Genomic DNA, 20320 nt, shown 5'->3' on the forward strand with positions numbered 1-20320 from the left:
TGGGAGCCCTCTGATTGGCTCAATGAGGTCAGGTGGGGCTGTCCAGGGTTCTCCTCTGTGATTGGTTGCTAGGGCTTCTGCTGGGAGCCCTCTGATTGGCTCCAAGACATCATCTCCTTAGTTACAGTATTTTGGATCTGTATATCCGCAATATCCGCATATATCCGCGTTATGCGACCAAATATCCACAGATAGCTATCCGGATTTCTACAGAAATCCGGAATACGGATCGGATAGCTGAAAAATGGTCAGATATCCGGGTTTCCCGGATATCCGGATGAGCACCACTGGGGTTGTGGCACAAGTAGTGTAGTCTAGTGCTTTTTTTTCAATAAGTGCCAGTTTTATAGATACCATTCTCAATCTACCATTGAGAGTAGTAGCTTTTGTGTATATTGTAGGCAGGCAGTGCATGTGAATTTGTTGGGCAGATGATATACCCTGCAGTTCTGTATCTCACCACTGTTTTGAGGAATTCTCAGATGGAAGCAGTAGTGAAAGTGTCACACAGCTGTGTTGTGTTTCACAGTGGTGAACTCACTGAATGCCAGTACCAAATGATCAGCAATGTGGACATTTTAATAAACTAAGGCCTGGGACCCACTACAACGCGCAAAGTGTTATCACAATCACTAGCGATTTGTGATAGCGATTTGTAATTGATTTTGGGAGCGATTTCCCTGCTCCTATACAATACATTACAATGGAAACGCTCCCAAAATGCTGCATGTGCTGTGATTGAGATTTGCCTAATCGCAATCGCGCTAGTTGAATCTGTCCCATCCATTTACATTGTAAGAGTGTTTAGGGAAATCACTAGCGATTTAAAGTGATCCCTAAATGCTCAAAATACAAAAACAAAATGCTCTAGTGGGTTCCAGCCCTTACAGTGTGAAATTAGCAAGGCATGAACATAAACCAGGAGAAATCCACTTGCACTGGACATACACATCACTATGTACCTTCTCTGAAAAGTACAACTTGGCCTTTTTAAAAACAAAAGATATTTGAAAATGTCTCCTCTACATAAATGAGGCTCAGTACCCATAATGCATCACTTTAGGACAGTAAGTGAAACGTGTATATTGTAAAACATACAGTCAGCAATCCAAGTGATCAAACTGCAAAGGTTATGGTATAGCCACCATGTGGAGAACAGAAACACATGGTAAACACACACTTCTGTATTCATGTACATTTAGGCATTGCTTTGTGATCCCTTTCTCTTGTTCCTACACAGCACTGCTTCCTGATGTCTAATCCCACACAGACAGCAGTTTGTTTTATCTCTCTCTGTTCCTTTTATCTCCTCCCCCATGTTTGTACAAGCTTTCTTGTGATCAATATATTAGTAGGCAGGTTAACTGGAACTTGATCAAACCAACCCTGAGGCAGTTTGTGTTAACAGGGGGCAGTGGACTGCAGGCCTCTTCAATGGCAAGGACTGCTGTACTTCAGGGCCTTGTACTCTGTGCAGTGCTGTGAATGCCTGTGCTGTATATCTACAGGCATTAACTATAGCTTTCCAAAAGCTACCAGAGAGGCTAAGGGTGTTCTTCCGTTTAATATAAACGAACAACCAAACTGCTGAAAAATGAATAAGGTTTGAAAGGCTGCAATGCCTCAGAGCACTTGAAGTTCAAAGTATAGGTGTGTAAGGGGTCTAATGGTCCGTGGGCTGCACACATTACGTGACACATGAGTCATATAAGAGACAGGCTAGACATAGCATGCCTAATGTTAACAAGGAAATGAAACAGTAATAGGCGAGAGATTAGTTCCTAGATGTATCTTCCTATATTAGTGCCAGTTGCATATACAGCTTAGGTGTTAAATAACATATTGTACGTATGAAGCTAGTGCATTATTTGAATGAATTTCCCTATATAGACATAAATAATATTACATGTCGGCGTATGCGTGACCCTTAACTTCTACACAGATATTTCTTCATATCCATCTATTTAATGTCACTTACCGTTCTGAACATAAACAAAACATCTTCCATATCCATCCAGGTGGAGCTGAGACTGATCACTAGCTATGTCACAGTGTATGAGAGCTGCTAGTTCCCTCCGCCAAGTCTCCAGGCTAAACTTCTCACCTCGACCCCACCAACTTTCACTCAGTGGTCGCCCTATCCCTCCCTGAGACGTAGTCTCAGACACCAGATTGTGTGTCGCTCTTCTGCACGTTGTATCCCTCACACTCCCCTAACCTCTCTCAGACCGAATCCTCACTTTTCCTCGCTTCTCTGCCACCTAATATTCTGTGCGGTGTCTCACCCTTCACGTCTTTCAAACTATCCCCCACACTGCTCACTCCATTCCATGCCTACTTACTCACTCTCCCCTTACTGTACTGCGAGCCTTATTGCTAAATAAAGCAGGCTGTAGCCTATCTTTTCACAACACTAAGTACTTAGATACTTTCTGCACTCTTTAGATAGCAATTGCCTGCTAATTTTTCTCTTTTTTTGTAATTCTTTCTCTCTCTTTTCTCGTTCTTCCCTTCTTTCGGCCTAGCTGGTAAACAAATCCTCTCTCCCTTCTATCTCCTCCCCTGCTGGGTGTTACAGACTTGGGCCTGTGTTTAACCCTCAGCTGTCCGCCCCCTCCCTGGGAAAGATCACTTCCTGCAGCTCCTGGCTAATGTGGAACATGTGACAGAGGTAAAGACTGGGCATGCTGGAACTAGTGACTAAATGTTACAACTACTGCAAGCTGAATCTAACTGTGCTTGCAGCTGCTAACTGCTTTGTAGCTAGTCACATCCTGTGATAATTGCAATAAATGTTAAGATGAAAGGAAGCCAGAAGTGCCAGTGTAAAGATTATCCTTATCCCATGTATAAAGAATATCTGAGCACTTCTATATGTATAATTAAGTAAACACGTGTGTAACTATTGTGCAGACAGTATGAGAAAAAAGGATACAAACAGCGTGAATGTTTTTATGCTGGCTACACTGCCAAATTTTGTATCAGGTTTTATTCCTGATTGGAAAATTACAAAGCATTAGACAGTGTGGGGACTTCCTAAATAATCAATTTAAGGTACACCTAGCGCTATCATTGCTGCTGACACACTGACAACGGAATCCCCCTTCCTCATTTCCCCCCAACTCTCCATCCTTTAGTGCATCACTCATTTCTAATTCATTGGCCTCAAACAATACTGCAGCCACTGTGGTCAATTGATTATATATAAAAATGTACATCCTGACACAAAGGCTATGCCCAGACAGTGCATGATCTATTCCTGCTGTGACCATTTGCACTTTAAAGAGGGACTCCAGACTTATCAGAACAAATGCATGGAAAAAGCAGCACACAGTGAGCAGTTGCTGAGACAGGCCAATAAGAATCCTTGTTTTATGCCTCTTCTGCACTTTTGTACCACATTTGCTCCAGCTGTCTACAGCTCACTTGTGTTGATAAATAAGTCCCTTTGATTCTTCATTGCTGTTTTTTTCTTTTTGGTCTCTTAGGTTTGATGTGATATAGTATGTGCCTTAAAGGACAACTGTAGTGAGAGGGATATGGAGGCTGCCATATTTACTTCCTTTTAAGCAATACTAGTTGCCTGGCTATCCCGCTGATCCTCTGCCTCTAATACTTTTAGTCATAGCCCCTGAACAAGCATGCAGCAGATCAGGTGTTTCTGACATTATTGTCAGACCTGACAAGATTAGCTGCATGCTTGTGTCTGGTGTTATTCATACACTACTGCAGCCAAATAGAACAGCAGAGCTGCCAGGCAACTGGTTTTGTTTGAAAGGAAATAAATATGGCATATACCGCTCATTCCTCTCACTAAAGTTATCCTTTAAGATTTGGGCTTATTTAATTAGGTAGTGGAAAATAGTTTAGTAAACTTTGTTATACAGAACTCTCAAGCAACCAGACCAAAAATCCTGGCCTTGCAGGATGCAAAAATCTGTATCAACAGTATATTATATAGTCATATTGCTGTGTTACATTAACTTAAATGTATTGTCTTAATATGCTTTTAATTACCGTATTTCAACATTAATACAGAGTTTATAGTGTGTGTATAGTAATAGGTATAATTAAAGTAATTGTTATCTAAGGTGTATAATACTGTTTATGTAGAGCATGAGTCTTTACAGGCAGCCCCGTTTCTAGGGGCAGGCGGAGAGGGTGACTGCCCAGAGTACCGCGGAGGAAAGCAGGCATAGAGGTTAGCAACTCCCCTTCCGGGAGTCACTGCAGCCTCTTTTTTCTCCCTCTCCCAGGCGTCCTTCGAGTTGGTAACAGCGCCAAATGTCATCACAGGGTGCGCTGTTGCCAACGTGACAGAGGCCTGGAGGAGGAAGAAGATAGAGGCTGCGGGGATCTTGGAAGGTGAGTTATTACTGTGATAGATAGCTACCTATATTGAATGCACCTGCCTGGATAACCTGTACTGGGGCAACTATACTGGGGGCACCTAGACCTGGCTAACCTATACTTCGAGCACCTATACCTGGCTGCACCGGGGAGGTGGGCCCAATTTGTACACCCTCACCCTGGGTGCAATTTCGCCTAGAAACTGCCCTTCTTATGCTGGGAAAACCATTTAGATGGCTAGATTGATAATTTCCGACATTTCTGATCACCCGCCCGATCGATTTCGCGCTTGATACCGCATTGGGGGACAATGGGAAAAGATAAGGAAAACGAGCAGAAGATAAGAGAATCGCCCCCGCGGGGACAAGCCGCGGAAACGCACCGTGTATTCCCAGAATTACAGGCGAAAACATTGTCCTGAAAATAAAGAAGACTTGCAACAATCAATACAGATCAAATCTAAATCTAAAACAATTACAGCTTAATTAGGACATTAACACATAAACAGCACTTGCCGCATCATTGTTATGCTATTTAGGCCTTCTTTGCTATGCTAATCATTAGAGTCAATTTAGGTGTTAAAACTACCATCCATCTCTTTCTTAAAGTGAACCGGAGGTAGAAAAAAAAAGGTTGTATTCTGCCAGGAAAACTTTTATGGTTGTAATTTGCTTGTATATATATATATATATATATATATATATATATATATATATATATATATATATATATATATATATATATATATATATATATATATACTCCCGACAAGACAGAAGCTGTAACTTCCATGCCTAGAAATGAACTCTTTCAGGCAGCAAAATAAAACTGGTAAAACAGCCTAGTTATTAATGTTTCTACGGTGCATACACATGTTTATCTCATCATGTTACATGTCGCCTCGGGTACACTTTAAAGAAATTTTGGGAAATCATAAAGTAAAAAACGTTGATACTTACCTTGGGACCCTCTACAGGCTTCCCCCTTTGCCCCTCCGTCCCAGTGCTGGGGCTCACAAAGTTCCATGGAGCTCACCTGCACTGAGCAGGTGGCTTGTGCCTGCACAGAAGCATGGAGCCGCCAATCAATTGAGCTTGAATAAATCGAGCTCATTCACCTGCACAAGTGCAGTGTGGGCCTGCTCCATCGACAAAGCCTTGTCAACGGGCTTGTGGGAGTCTCAGCAATGGAACAGCGAGGAGGAGGGTGATGGGGTAAGCCTCTGGGGGATCCAGAGGATTCCCTATCCCAAGATAAGTACCTAAATTGGGCCATTTTTTTCCCTTCAGGTTTACTATAATGGAATTAGCAGTTTTGTATATGATTCAATAAAGCACTAGTACTAAAATAGCTCTGTAGTGCCACCTCCTGTAGGCTTCGCTCTAGGCATCAGCAAGGCATCTGCCTGGTTTGCTGATGCCTATAAACAGTCCTTCAAGAGAAAACAGGAAAACCTTGTAGTCTTTTTGAACATAGGTAGTTCTAGGGGTATGCTGTTAAGGTTCGTACACACGCTCTATTTGCAGGAACGACGGGTCCATCAGACTCTCCCGCTGAGCGGGCGTTCCAGCGACAGTAGAGCGTGTGTACAGTCTGTTGGCAGACTGATAAGGCTGTTTCTGAACAATCCGCTCAGCGAATCGTTCAGAAACAGCCTTATCAGTCTGCCTGACAGACAGTACACACACTCTACTGACGCTGGAACACCTGCTCAGCGGGAGGGTCTGACGGACCCATCCCTGCAAATAGAGCGTGTGTATGAACCTTTAGAAAGGTGGCCAAACATTAAAAAAGGAGAGCCACAATTGTTTTATTCATAGCAATCTCCCCTCAAGGAACCTATCCCCTATAAGTAAATACAACCATCTTACCACAGATAACTCCATATACTTGCTAAACCTTTGGCAAGTGTTTTTGGTGACATGAGTCTTCTAGGCAGGTTCTCTGTATCTCATGGTGGGCCATGTTGTCACAGTGGACAGCCTCCATAAGTACCTTCAGGGAGAGGGATAATTGTACATGCCCCTTCATCCTTATTTTTCCACTACTAACTTCTCCTTTTATTTTTATGGGAGTGTGACTGCAAAGCAGGAAATGAAACCATTGATGTGGCATTTGTGGAATTCATTTCAGGTAGTTGGGGCAGGAGGCAAGGTGGCCTGCCACTCAGCCTTCTGTTGAGGTTTAAAGAGGAGCTGTTAGGTATAAGGTCTCAGAGAAAATAAACACATATATCAGTAGCTAAAGATTGGCTGTACTTACATTACATATGCATTTCACTGTCCACGTTTGGATTTCACAGAATTTGTATATAGTATATGCAGAGATAGATGCTCCTGACAGCTCATGGCAGGCTCCATGTTTTTCTGTCAAATGTGTCGTCATGTCCTGCCTGCTTCCTGATCACAGATAAGCTGGTACTAAATAACACAGTGTGCAGTGAATATTAATGAGCCATGTGGCTAGGAACAATAGCTGACTCCTGCAGTGTACTCTGCCCGAGATTTATCAGTGCTACGCGATTACAAGCTGCTGTAACGTCTCATTAGCAGCCGAGGGGAGAGCCCCAGAATGCTTTGCAGTATGGTATGCGGCTTGCGTCTTCTTAAGAATAACAGCCTTGCTGATAAGCACACATCAAAGGTAACTGAGATTTTTATCTTCACTAATTGCTTTTGGGCTTCCTTCTAAACTGTTTAACACAGGAGAATAGAGGTTTAAATTAGCTTCTGCAGCCTGACAGTTACTCTTTAACAACAGGTAAGCATTTGGACAGTTGTATTCTAGGATATTGCACATATGTTCTGAGTGGTCCACTTGGAAATTAAGGACCATCACAGAAGAGTGAATAAATTGGTCTGGCTCTTCCTGTTACATGAGGGGAGGAGGAGAAGGCAGAAAACAAAATATTCCACAATCAACCTGGTGTCCATTTACCTAGGCTAGTAGCCAACTAGTGCGCTTTCAGTAGTGCTTATGCTTTCTAGGTATTTAGATAGCACTTTTCTACTGAAAGGCTATGGGAGTAAGCCTATAGCAGCATTGCAATCATGGGCCGATTGTAAAAATTCTGCACTGCAGCATTTTTGGACTGATCAGAAGCAATTGCATTCATGCCAAATCGTGATCGCTCCGTGGTATTTTGGCGATACGGAAATCACTGCAGCCACGAGTGGGCTCCTAGCCTGAAGGATATTAAGATCTGAATCTACCCATTAATAAAAGGCCTGCTGTAGCTAGGGCTGGCTCTCTAAATGTGTGAAAAAAGTCGACTTAAGGTGAGTACACACCATCGACAGATGGGATCAGGACCTGGATCTGCTCACCCCCAGCGACACCGATTTTATTGTTCGTGCTGCTCCCCCGCCTGCCGTGTGACACCAGGCACACACCGCTCGTCCCCCCGCATAGTAACACAACTCGTCAGCTACACAACTGACACCCGTGTGTGCAGCCCGGCCCATCAATGTAGCCCAAAGGGATCAGGTCCTGATTACCGATGGGTAACATCCATCAAAGGTTTTTATGCACCTTAAATAAGGTGTGTCTCAGGGCCTTTTAGTTGACTGCCACCTAACTCTGATGAAAAGCTTGATATACACAGCTAGTTCTCAGAGATAACCCGTGATACAGAGTACATACCATAATACAGGGTTGGAATGGTTTTCCAGGTTAGAATTATCTTTACTTAAAGGACTTACGAGGTGATATGTGACATAATGAGATAGACATGGGTATGTACAGTGCCTAGCACACAAATAACTATGCTGTGTTCCTTTTTTTCTTTCTCTGCCTGAAAAAGTTAAACATCAGGTATGCAAGTATCAATTTCTGTCCGGGTCGGGACCGGGTCGGACTGGGTCAGACTATAGCATAACCCTAACTGATAAGTAATTAAAGCCATAAAACATTTTTCTGTCAGTAAATGGCTTTTAAGAGCAGAAAAGAGATAAAAAGGGTCAATAATTCATAGATTTGAGCTCTGGCATACTCAATGAAGGTGTCATTGAGCAGAGATAATAAAACAGTAAAAACTTAAAAACTAGATTTAGATATAAAATAAAACTGTGGGATATCTAAAAAAGTTATTTTTAGGAGAAGTGGGATGGATATAATTGTTTTTCTCAGAAGTTTATTTTCACCTCGTAAGTCCTTTAAAACACTGATGGTTACCCAGTTCTCACCATCACTGATGGTCCGCTGTGATATGGCTGGAGCCCGGGGAAGATGGGTTACCACCATAGGCTATATGAGGAACGCATCCGCCTGCTCAGGATTAGCACAGACTGCACAGAAGTGCGGCCTGCTTCTCGCAACAGATCCCATGGATCCGTTGCAGAGTAACAAGTATGAACGGCTCCTATTGACAAAATCACTGTCAGTTTTGCTAAAAAATGCCCCTTTTAATGTTACGAGGGAACACAGCCTGACTTTATGGATATATTATCTAATGTTTTCTTATTACCGCAGTATTTTTTGTTTATTTTGTACTTATATAGTGCTGAAATCTTCCACAGCACTTTATAGAATATCCAGTAAACAAGTAGATAGTTATGTCCATGCTCAGACATAGGCTGTGGGGTAGAATGGCGGCGTGGGCCCGCCTAACAAATGTTTGTGTGGTCCGAGTCAAAGCCTGGTATGTCGCTTTTTTACACACAAGTCTCATGCATTGTTACCAGTATGGACTGCAGTTTTTGAAATAAAGCAGTTTTAAACATAAGGAGTAGTGCTGGACATAACTGTCTACTTGTTTACTAGAAACCATTGTCTATGAACTTCTCTGTGTTGGAAGCACACTCCAATACCTACATTGATTGAACGACAACCATAGCTGCTGTAACCCCCTGCTCATTGTACTGATATCACAGTTCCAAACAAGCTATAACAGTGCTGTACTGCGGTGCACGCTATCTTTTTTTTCTCTTTTCACTTTATATATGTCTTATAACTAGGGATGGCCCAGCCTAGGAGAACTCATGGAGAAGCATGTTATCAGTCTGATCAGCTGATAGATTTGTAAGGCTCTGATTTGCTGGTCATGATCATGTGTTAAACCAGGAAGTCATCACAGCAAATCAGAGGCTTACAAATCTATCAGCCTGATCACATGCTTCTCCATGAGTTCTCCTAGGCTGGGCCATCCCTACTTATAACTAACAATGGACTCAGTCTAATCCCTTCCATAGTCTTATGCTCATCATAATCAATGGAATATTTTGGGGAAGGCAGTTAAAGGGGCACTACAGCAAAAACGGTAAATTTTAAATATGTGCAAACATATACAAATAAAAAGTACATTTTTTTCCAGAGTAAAATGAACCATAAATTACTTTTTTCCTATGTTGCTGTCACTTACAGTAGGTTGTAGAAATCTGACAGAAGTGACAGGTTTTGGACAAGTCCATCTCTTTATGGGGATTCTCAGGGATATATTTATTTTCAAAAGCACTTAGTGAATGGCAGTTGCTCTGTCCAACTGCCAAAAAACTGTGTAGGAAACAGGGAAGCTGGGCAGGATCATTGTTTAAATAAGTTTTAGGGAATATCTTTATAAAGAATAAAAGTCTTGCTGAGAATCCCCTATGAAGAGATGGACTAGTCCAAAACCTGTCACTTCTGTCAGATTTCTACTGCTGACAGCAACATAGGAGAAAAGTAATTTATGGCTCATTTTACCCTGGAAGAAACGTACTTCTTATTTGTACATGTTAGCACATATTTTAAATTTTACAGTTTTTCTCTGTAGTGCCCCTTTAACTTATTTGTATGTTTTTGGAATGTAGGAGGAAATTGGGAGTGCCTGGAGGAGACTCACGCAAACATAAGGAGAATATACAAACTCCATGCAGTCAGTGTTCAGGTCCAGATCTGAACCAATGACCCAGTTCTGCAAGGTAAGATTGGGATAAAACATCTGAGGAGTATAGATGGGTTAAACATTTCTAAATTGCCTCTGTAAAAATGTTTAAACCGGCTCTACTGAGGAGAAATGACCTGTTTGCATTCTTTGGTTATGCCTGTGTTTGGTGTATTGAGTATATCTTTGTGAGCAGCATTCGCTTCTTCTTTGTAACACTGAAAAATGGTACGGCTGTGTGCAAAGTCGCATAACTCAGGGCACTCTTTCTCTCATAGCTATTTAGCTGAATTCTGGTTACTATACTTTGTACATAATCACTGCACAAAGGAAATGCATGATGTTGTACTATCATTTTTATCATTTACATTCCCTGCAGATCTGTTGTGAATCTACAGAGAACATTTGTGCACATTGAATGAAGAGATTCCTCTTGTTCACTTTCAAATTAGGTTTAACTGCGCAGCACTCTCAGATGTACCCAAGGAGATCTAGGCACCTTTCTAGTTCCTAAGGGCTGTTCTTTAGCATACATCTTTTGCACGCTGCCTTAGTACTATGCAATCAGCTAATAAGTCCCACTGAAGATTCCCTCTGCACCTCATCACCCCTGTACCACATGAAATATCGAATGCCACAGCCCTGGTTATAATGTAAAGATTCCTTATGTCTTTGCAGGTCCATATCTTTGAGAAATTGCTTCTCTACTTCCTATTGCTCACTCTGCTTACAGCATACATATCAAACTCTGGCCTGCGGGCTAATTATGGCCCACAGAGCCATCACATTTGGCCCACAGAGCCAACACAACCCTCAAGTGGTTTCCCCATCTTGAATTATGTTTGGCCCACTATAGACCACCAGGGAAGCTATAGTAAAGGTGAAGCCCCAGATCACCAAATAATGCATATAGGGGAGGTAGATGGACCACTAGACAATGGAGAACTGTATAGGCGAGGGAGGGAGGGGGGGGCACTAAACACCAGAGAACCCGCATTAGACACCAGGGAACTTTATAAAGAAGGGAGGTGGCCACTAGACAGTGAGGTTGGCCCATGACTTAGTCTCATTGTACATTTTCGTCCAACTTTTTGAGTTTGACACCCCTGGCTTACAGTCAGCACATCGTGTACAAAACAGGTGGACCTCTGTTGTGGTGCAGGGTGGAATTGTGATTACATGGCTTATAGAAAGTATAGAAAGTATTTATTTATTTATTGTATTATATATTGTATTAGTTATCCTGCATAAACTTTGCCTTCCCATATGCCACCTCCTCTTATGTGGCAGGAAAGCGATTGACTTGTGATGCACCTGCTGCACTGCTTCTGAATATGTTTGTCAGTATACAGCAATATACAGTGGGTTGCAAAAGTATTCAGCCCCCTTGAAGTTTTCCACATTTTGTCACATTACTGCCACAAACATGCATCAATTTTATTGTAATTCCACGTGAAAGACCAATACAAAGTGGTGTACATGTGAGAAGTGGATCGAAAATCATACATCATTCCAAACATTTTTTACAAATAAATAACTGCAAAGTGAGGTGTGCGTAATTGTTCGGCCCCCTGAGTCAATACTTTGTAGGACCACCTTTTGCTGCAATTATAGCTGCCAGTCTTTTAGAGACTGAAATCCTTGCCCATTCTTCATTGCAAAACAGCTCCAGCTCAGTCAGATTAGATGGACAGCGTTTGTGAACAGCAGTTTTCAGATCTTGCCACAGATTCTCGATTGTATTTAGATCTGGACTTTGACTGGGCCATTCTAACACATAGATATGTTTTTTTTTTTAAACCATTCAATTGTTGCCCTGGCTTTATGTTTAGGGTCATTGTCCTGCTGGAAGGTGAACCTCCGCCCCAGTCTCAAGTCTTTTGCAGTCTCCAAGAGGTTTTCTTCCAAGTTTGCCCTGTATTTGGCTCCATCCATCTTCCCATCAACACTGACCAGCTTCCCTGTCCCTGCTGAAGAGATGCACCCCCCGAGCATGATGCTGCCACCACCATATTTGACAGTGGGGATGGTGTGTTCAGAGTGATGTGCAGTGTTAGTTTTCCGCCACACATAGCGTTTTGCATTTTGGCCAAAAAGTTCCATTTGGGTCTCATCTGACCAGAGCACCTTCTTCCACATGGTTGCTGTGTCCCCCACATGGCTTGCAGCAAACTGCAAACGGGACTTCTTATGCTTTCTGTTAAAAATGCCTTTCTTCTTGCCACTCTTCCATAAAGGCCAACTTTGTACAGTGCATGACTAATAGTTGTCCCTTGGACAGAGTCTCCCACTGAGCTGTAGATCTCTGCAGCTCGTCCAGAGTCACCATGGGCCTCTTGACTGCATTTCTGCTCAGCGCTCTCCTTGTTCGGCCTGTGAGTTTAGGTGGATGGCCTTGTCTTGGTAGGTTTACAGTTGTGCCATACTCCTTCCATTTCTGAATGATCACTTGAACAGTGCTCCGTGGGATGTTCAAGGCTTTGGAAAGCTTTTTGTAGCCTAAGCCTGCTTTAAATTTCTCAATAACTTGATCCCTGACCTTCACGGTGTTGTTGCTCCCAATATTCTCTTAGACAACCTCTGAGGCCCTCACAGAGCAGCTGTATTTGTACTGACATTAGATTACACACAGGTGCACTCTATTTAGTCATTAGCACTCATCAGGCAATGTCTATAGGCAACTGACTGCACTCAGATCAAAGGGGGCCGAATAATTATGCACACACCACTTTGCAGTTATTTATTTGTAAAAAATGTTTGGAATCATGTATGATTTTCGTTCCACTTCTCATGTGTACACCACTTTGTATTGGTCTTTCATGTGGAATTCCAATAAAATTGATTCATGTTTGTGGCAGTAATATGACAAAATGTGGAAAACTTCAAGGGGGCCGAATACTTTTGCAACCCACTGTAAGTGTTGTTGGGTTGCTGGGACAAGCGCATCAGTGCACTAATTATTATAACTTTACTTAACCAGCTTTATGATTTCTGGTCTCAAATCAGTGTAGAGTTAGATCCTAGCAGTGCAGCTAGGAGCTATGATTTACAAAAGAACATAAAATGTAACATGTAAAAACAGCACACATGTAGAGTACTGGCATTTGGGAAATGTACATAGCGATTACATAGTGATCAACTTCTTCCCTGGCAGATGTATACTTTATTTTAAAAAGTTGGCTACAGGTCACATGATCACTATTCTGGGGTAAAAAAAGAATGAAGACTTTAATTTTGGCAAATAGCCACTATTTACCTTGTCTGGAGGGTAGAGGAGTTGATGGATGAACAGCTTTGAAACCTAATAATTGCTGATGCTCCCAATTTTTTTTAGTAGGTTCGAATCAAGTCTTTATTTCCTCCAAATTTGCTCAATAATGCTTAGTAAATATTATGGGAAATTTTTTAGGACAGGCAAAAAAAAATAGCTTGGCATTGAGTACTACATCGAGCAGCACCAAGCAGTAAAAAGACTGTTCAGCCAGCAAGGTGATTCATTGCTGCTTCCAATCAGGGAATACTGATCTTCTGCAGGCCTGGTCCACTGTCTTGCTGTATTTTGGCCAACTTTAGACTTCACTTATGTTTGAGGTGATCAGTTTCTAGCTTGATTTAAGTCTGACTGGTTGCAGAACAGGGATCTGAGTATTACGACAAAGGACAAAGCTGGATTCTGGTGGGTCATCTGTTCACTACAGGAGTTTCAATTCAGTATCAGCATCCCGCATAGGATTCCGGCACAATTGTGTTTTATTATTCAAGAGTTGACTGCTGAGGAGGGTTGCAGAAATTGGGAAAATATGATCTGACTGAAGACATGAAAAACTCGCTAATTAGAAAGCGGTAGCAATCCTATTGTTATGCTTCTTGGCAACAAGGAAAGTACTTATTTCTAGTATTTGCATACATGTGGCCCAAAATGCGTCTCCAATATGTATTTCCTCTTTATAAAGTACTAGTGTCCAATGCAAATTATCAATACAGAAGTATCTGTCAGAGCCCTTCTTTATGGTGTTACTTATCTATGATGTCATGGAATGTGTGATATTGGCCTGCCGTGTAAATAGCTGACTACTCAGTACATGCTCTTCCCATCTGACACTAGAGTAGATATATGTGGGAATTGGGAAAGTGTACCAATCCCAAATCATTCATTTCATTTATAAGCACAAGAAGGTAGCTAATGTGTAGGAGAACAGCAAAATAAAGAACAATAATAAACAACATATTAAACATTTTATTTATAACATAATGCTCACCTGTTGTCATAATAAAACAGATATATGTAATATACCATTATCCAATTCAAAACTAGTCACATCATTGATAGATGAAGCCTCATGCCTCAGTGATTTCACCAGTGATTTTAATTCTGGTATGTTTACCTGTCAGTTTAAACAATTATAATTATAACTCTTTTCAAGTAAGTGCAAAGCTGGTCCAACGAATCTGGAAGCCTGCTTGACACAGGTTTACCCAAAGGCTATGATCCATGATTAACACCTGTGTAAATTACAAAGTACGTACCGTAGTGCCTTCAGCAGCTTTGTCACATTCAGGCTTCGATGTTTCATCCTGTACAGGAGCTGAATGAGGAGATCAGGGGTCAGGAAGGGACAAACACTTAACAAACATGGGAACTACTCATTACACAGAGGGAAGAGGTTAGGGGCTCTCAATAACAAACGCTTCATCTGGAAATTTGAATTAGAAAACTAAACCTTTGATTTAAACTTCTAATACAAAAGATGGAAGAAAAATACAACACCTTTCATTTTTAACCTGAGTGAGATTTTAGCTGTGGTGCACTCAGTTAACTCACAGCTGCCATCTGGTGAGATCTCCTATCATTTCTAACTCTATTCCCCCTGGAGTGAAGACATGGAGTCTCTTGAAGTCCAGGAGATATCAATAATAAAAAAAGAGTTAACATCCCCATTAATGGCACAATTTTAGTGAATAATCATTTTTTTCAATCAGACTTTTCATATCGTATTTTATGAAAACAGAGAAGATGGAGGGCCTAATCGATCCTCACACTAAAGGACTACATCTCCCAGCATGCATTGTGACGGCTGCTGCCACCAAAATGAGTGCTTCAAACTGCGGCACCTGCGGGTCTGGATCGTGAAGATGGTGGAGTGCATACAGATGGGGAAATGGGGGAGGGAGTAGCCCCCGAAGGTTAGCAATGTTTGCCACCCACCCAACGGCCCACACCATTTATGAACCTCTCTCAGGAGAAGGAGGTTAATGTTACATATTTTATTGAAACCGTTCTCCGATCCCTTTAAAGAACGGGCCAATCAGCATGGCAGATTTGTTCATACATACAATTGCAACTGGTGTCGATATTGGGAATAGTTAGGATCCTGTAATGCTGTGGATCGATTTAATACAATCCACTTTTTCAATCTGCATGATCAATCATTCACTAAAATTGCACTGTTAATGTGCACCTTTAGAGCCGGATTCATAAGTAACAGCAGCTGGCAGACCTGTAATATCCCACAGAAAGCACTCAGCAAATGGGGTGTCAAAATATGAAACACCAGTAGATGAATAAATCTCTCTGCTTCTAAGAAAAAAAATCACATATCAATATTGGTAGCCTGACATTTTTATTCAGTGCTTCTCATAATCTATAATCTATGGGCCATTTAAAAACCACGTCACAGAAAGTTGCCTTAGAGTGTATTCACACCATGCACACTATGCACTATTCACACTATGCATGTTGCATTGATACTGCATGTGCAGTCACATCCCATGCAATTGTATGGGCATGTTGACATCTTTGTATCACGCAGAGTCATGAACATGGCTATATGATTGTAAGGGCAGTGCATTGACATGCAGTATTATTATGCCATGCAATGTGCATAGTGTAAATGCACCACAAAGCAAATTGCATGCACTTGAACCAATCAGAATTAGCTGCAACCCCATTTATTTGGCCCTATTCCAAGATGCATATTATCTGCATTAAACACGACAAGATGGAAAAATTAGTATCACACCGACTATCTCCGCTGAGCACTCCCTACATCTACTTCTCATCCCATAAAGAATATTAATGACATTCAAAATTCCTATTTATAAAGCAGCCATCACAAAAATAAACGTTGGCCTATTTATAAAAGATCAACCCTTTTTTTTTTTTTACTAACTTTTTTTTACCATTAAAAATAAAACTATTAGTTCCCATTTTAAATGCTCCTTTAAAAAGGCCCCCAAAACTATGGAAGTTCATTTTATACAACTACTATGTTCATAAAATAAAGATGCCATTGGGAACCCCTTCTACATAAATATATTACACCTCCCTCCCACCAGCCCCATGAACAGCAGCAAAACCATTTCCACTAGCCACGGTGCATTCATCGCATCACATCCGAACGCAACCAATGGAGCAGTTTCCATTGCTTGCAGATTTTGTGTTGCATTGCAATCCAATGCAACCCAGCAAAAGAATCTGATGCAGCTGTAGATTCTCGCAGCACACCTCCGAATCCCGTACGGAAGAACTAATGGCCACACCAGAATAAAGATATTACAATTTATAAGCCCAACAGCTGTGAATTTTGAAATATGCTGTATAATTACTGCAGATTTGAGTTAAAAAGGTTCTTCTCACCTTGAGGTATGTCCAAGTTGTCTTCTCCTGTCTCTGGAGATGGTAAGATCTCTGGAGTCTTTGGGACTTTGCCTGAAATGATAATACAACATTTAACTGAATGTTCCTCCTACCTTATTACATGGGAACACCAAACTAGAGTACTGTATAAGACTTTCAGAGAAAAATAAAGCCTGCTGTGATGATGGGAGTCAGAAGATCATGTCCATGAGCCTCCAAGAGCAATGCACACTATATATGCCAGAAAACGCATTTTTAGTAGTTTACCAGCCAGAAATAAATCACGTGTGTTGTGAAACTATACATTATTATAGGTCTACTATGCAAATGATACAGAATTCAGCAGTGTGGAAATTAGGAACAACTTCCCCTAATGTTCTTTCTGTAGCCCCTGGTGTCCAGTAACATAATAGGGCACATGCGAGGTGTATGAGCTGGCATTTCTATCTTTTATCAGTATGGAGATCAGTTCCTAAAGATCCACAAAGAGGCACAATGGTTGGCACATGTAGGGTGTCTTGGGTGACAGGTCGTGGTCAAGGGCTGTACAGACTGTGCAGGGCACAATGGAGTACCTTCTGGCAGGAGGAATGAGGAGGGAAACAATGCATTGGGGACGGAGTTCTGGATCTTTAAACAAGCTCAGGGTGGGACAATTGTACACATGCTTGATTCCAGCGTATGTACCCACCTTAAAGCACACTTGATACAAGTTAAAGCTACCTAAGGTAAGCACAGAGATACATTCATGCTGGATCCACATACCTCTCTGTGTGTGCCAGATACCATATAATATTGTCGGTTTACAAATTACAAGTTTCCAAAGTATGGTTTATTTGCTCTGAAAGCTGCCATTGCATTGTATTGCATAGCTGCTGTATTTATATATTAAAATCTATCTAGTGATCACATCTCAGCTCTCTCTGCTTCTACTATGTGTGCAGCTCAATTTTAGCACTGCTGCTAATGTTTACTAATTGTAACTGACAAAGGAATGTAGACAAAAGATAATGTTATCACCTCTTCAGATTTGGCAACAAGCATTCCACTAGAGAGGAAAGTGCTGTGTTTAACTGTTTGAATACTGTTCTGCTACCATTTTTTGTGGTAGTAGGTTTAAGGCTGTAAATAATCTTTTAGAGCAAAGAAGAAATGCTGAGTTTCATACCACTTCAAACTTTCAGGCAGAGGAAGTATGCATGTGATTTGTTTAGTTATCTTAAGATGGAAATATATAGATATGTGAGAGTATTGTTCATCTAATGAAAAGAGCTGAAATAGTCTAGTTCTACTAATCCAATTTATGACTCCGTTTATGTATAATAAGAAATCAAGTATTCCTTCAGACCTTTCTGTAACGTCTGTGGGTAAGCACTCTCTGAATGTTAACCTTATCTAACAAACAACATCTATGATTCATTTAACTCCTGTAATTAAGTGCCTGCAAGTACCAGCATGGATGTAGAAATGCATTAAACACCCATGTGCCTTTCAATCTCTGAGTTCCATGGAAGCAATATAAATCATCAAATGTGCAGTGTAAAGTGCAGCCTGAATGCTGCATGCAATGTTGTTCTTAGCTTCCATCAGTGGAAACTCAAGCATAACACAAAACTTGAAGCCCCTTAGGCTTAAAAGATAATTGAAGTAGTAGGAAAAACGAGGCTGCCATATGTATTTCCTTTTAAACAATACTTTTTTGCTTGGCATGCTGCTGGTCTTTCATGCATCAATAGTGTCTGAATCGCACACCTGAAACAAGCATGCGGCAAATGCAGACAAACTTAAAGGACCACTATAGCGAAAAAAGTAATCTGACAGGTTCCGGACTAGTCCACCTCCTCATGGGGGATTTTCATGGGTTTCTTTGTTTTTAACAGCATTGCCTGAATGACAGTTGCTAAGTCTAACTGCCAAAATAATAAGATACCAGTTAACCTCACTACTTACACACTATTTTGGCAGGTAGACTTCACAACTGTCACTTTTGAAAACAAAGAAAACCCAGAGAATCCCCCCTCCTCCCCCCATAAGGATATAGACTAGTCCAAAACCTGTCGGTTCTGTCTGCTTATTTTTTACGCTGGTGTGGTCCTTTAAGTCAAACATCTGATCTGCTTGCTTCTTCAGGGTATATGACTAAAGGTATTAGATGCAAATAATGAGCAGGATAGCCAGTTAATGTGAATTGTTTAAAAGGACATAAATATGGCAGCCTCCATAGCCCTCTCACTTCAGCTGTCCTTTAAGGAATAGGTGGCGATTGCCTCTTCCAGACCCATGTTTTTGAGTTAGCATTCACTCTCTCTCCACCTACTATGGTACTAGTCACATGACTGCAGAGGGTGTGCTTTAGATAAAGAGAGGGAAAAGAAAGTTGGCAGAAACTGAAAGTCTTCAGCAAAAAGACCAGCAGCAATCAACCGCTGTACCAGGTGCGCCTGTATCTTACATTTATTGTGAAAAAAAGGACTTTTTTAATAGTAGTTTATTTGCATTAAAAAATAAAATACCTAGCTAAGGAATGCTTTTACAAAAAGGTCACAGGGCTTTAATATCATAAAATGAACCTGCAGAGACAGACACAGAAGTACATATGTCCAGATATATGCTCAGGCATGCATTCGCTTCAATCCGTTTGTTTTTTTCTTTAGTATGTAGTATGGTAATTTCTGAAGACACAAATGCACCGTAGTTAAAATGAATCACACACCCTTTATAACGTTTCCACATTGCAGCTATGCAACTCAGGCGAGTGACTGGAAATAAGGAACATTAGGGCTAGAAATATATTACAGGCAGCAGAGAAATCACGCGGCAGGAGAAAGAGGCAGGCAGAGAGAAATGAGAGGACAGACACAGTGCCACCAGATAAACGATTATACTGAAAATTGACAGTTGTGGGGAATTTATTCCCGTTTCAGCTAATTAAAGTGTTAAAGTTCTTTAACACCATTCAACGGACGCCAAAATCATAAAATATTGATCCAGAAATGGGCTGAGAGCCAGGAGAAAAGGAGGGGAAGAGGGGGGAAGTGGAATACAGAGTGCAACAGACAGGCAACCACAAAAGGAAGCTGACACAAAGAGTTGGAAATAAAAAGATTAGTTTTTTCCCTGTTTAACCTTTGTGATAACTTATTTATTAGAGGAGGGAAGGTACGTCTGATATACAGTGTTCTTACCATACTGTGTTTTGCTTACTACAGCATGCCGTCTTGAGCTGAATCTTTTGCTTTATGTTATGCAGTATAGATGATATGTTGTACATATAAATGAACAGCTCCATAAACCTAGATGACAGGTTGGTTGTGCTGGTAGCTTCCATTCTGGGTCCTTAGCCAAAATATCTTTGGATCTCCTGCTCAAACTCTGGCTTTCTAGATATACCCATCCTGTAAATAGCTTGAAGGTACACAAGTCTCTAACAACAGATGGTCCTGGCATCTCTGCCAGTATCGGAGAATCAATAG

At 41.2% G+C, this 20320-nt stretch overlaps 1 protein-coding gene and 1 long non-coding RNA gene across 5 annotated transcripts in view; one reads left to right on the plus strand and one right to left on the minus strand.

The window, feature by feature from the left end:
- Window positions 1-20320, plus strand: part of LOC137522184 (uncharacterized) — a 70409-nt gene that overhangs the window by 44655 nt on the left and 5434 nt on the right. The window contains exon 2 of the long non-coding RNA XR_011022261.1: window positions 10137-10247. This is a non-coding gene — a long non-coding RNA (uncharacterized lncRNA). The remainder of the gene's footprint in view (window positions 1-10136; window positions 10248-20320) is intronic.
- ZFHX2 (zinc finger homeobox 2) overlaps window positions 1-20320 on the minus strand; it is a 149701-nt gene that overhangs the window by 39515 nt on the left and 89866 nt on the right. For all 4 annotated transcript variants that reach the window (XM_068242206.1, XM_068242198.1, XM_068242202.1 and 1 more), the window contains 2 exons: window positions 16848-16919; window positions 14738-14796 (listed from right to left, as the gene is read on the minus strand). In XM_068242206.1, coding sequence (XP_068098307.1) covers window positions 14738-14796; window positions 16848-16919 — 131 coding nt within the window. The remainder of the gene's footprint in view (window positions 1-14737; window positions 14797-16847; window positions 16920-20320) is intronic.

This window comes from Hyperolius riggenbachi, chromosome 1, assembly GCF_040937935.1.
Source record: "Hyperolius riggenbachi isolate aHypRig1 chromosome 1, aHypRig1.pri, whole genome shotgun sequence".
In the NCBI taxonomy this organism is placed as follows: Eukaryota; Metazoa; Chordata; class Amphibia; order Anura; family Hyperoliidae; genus Hyperolius; species Hyperolius riggenbachi.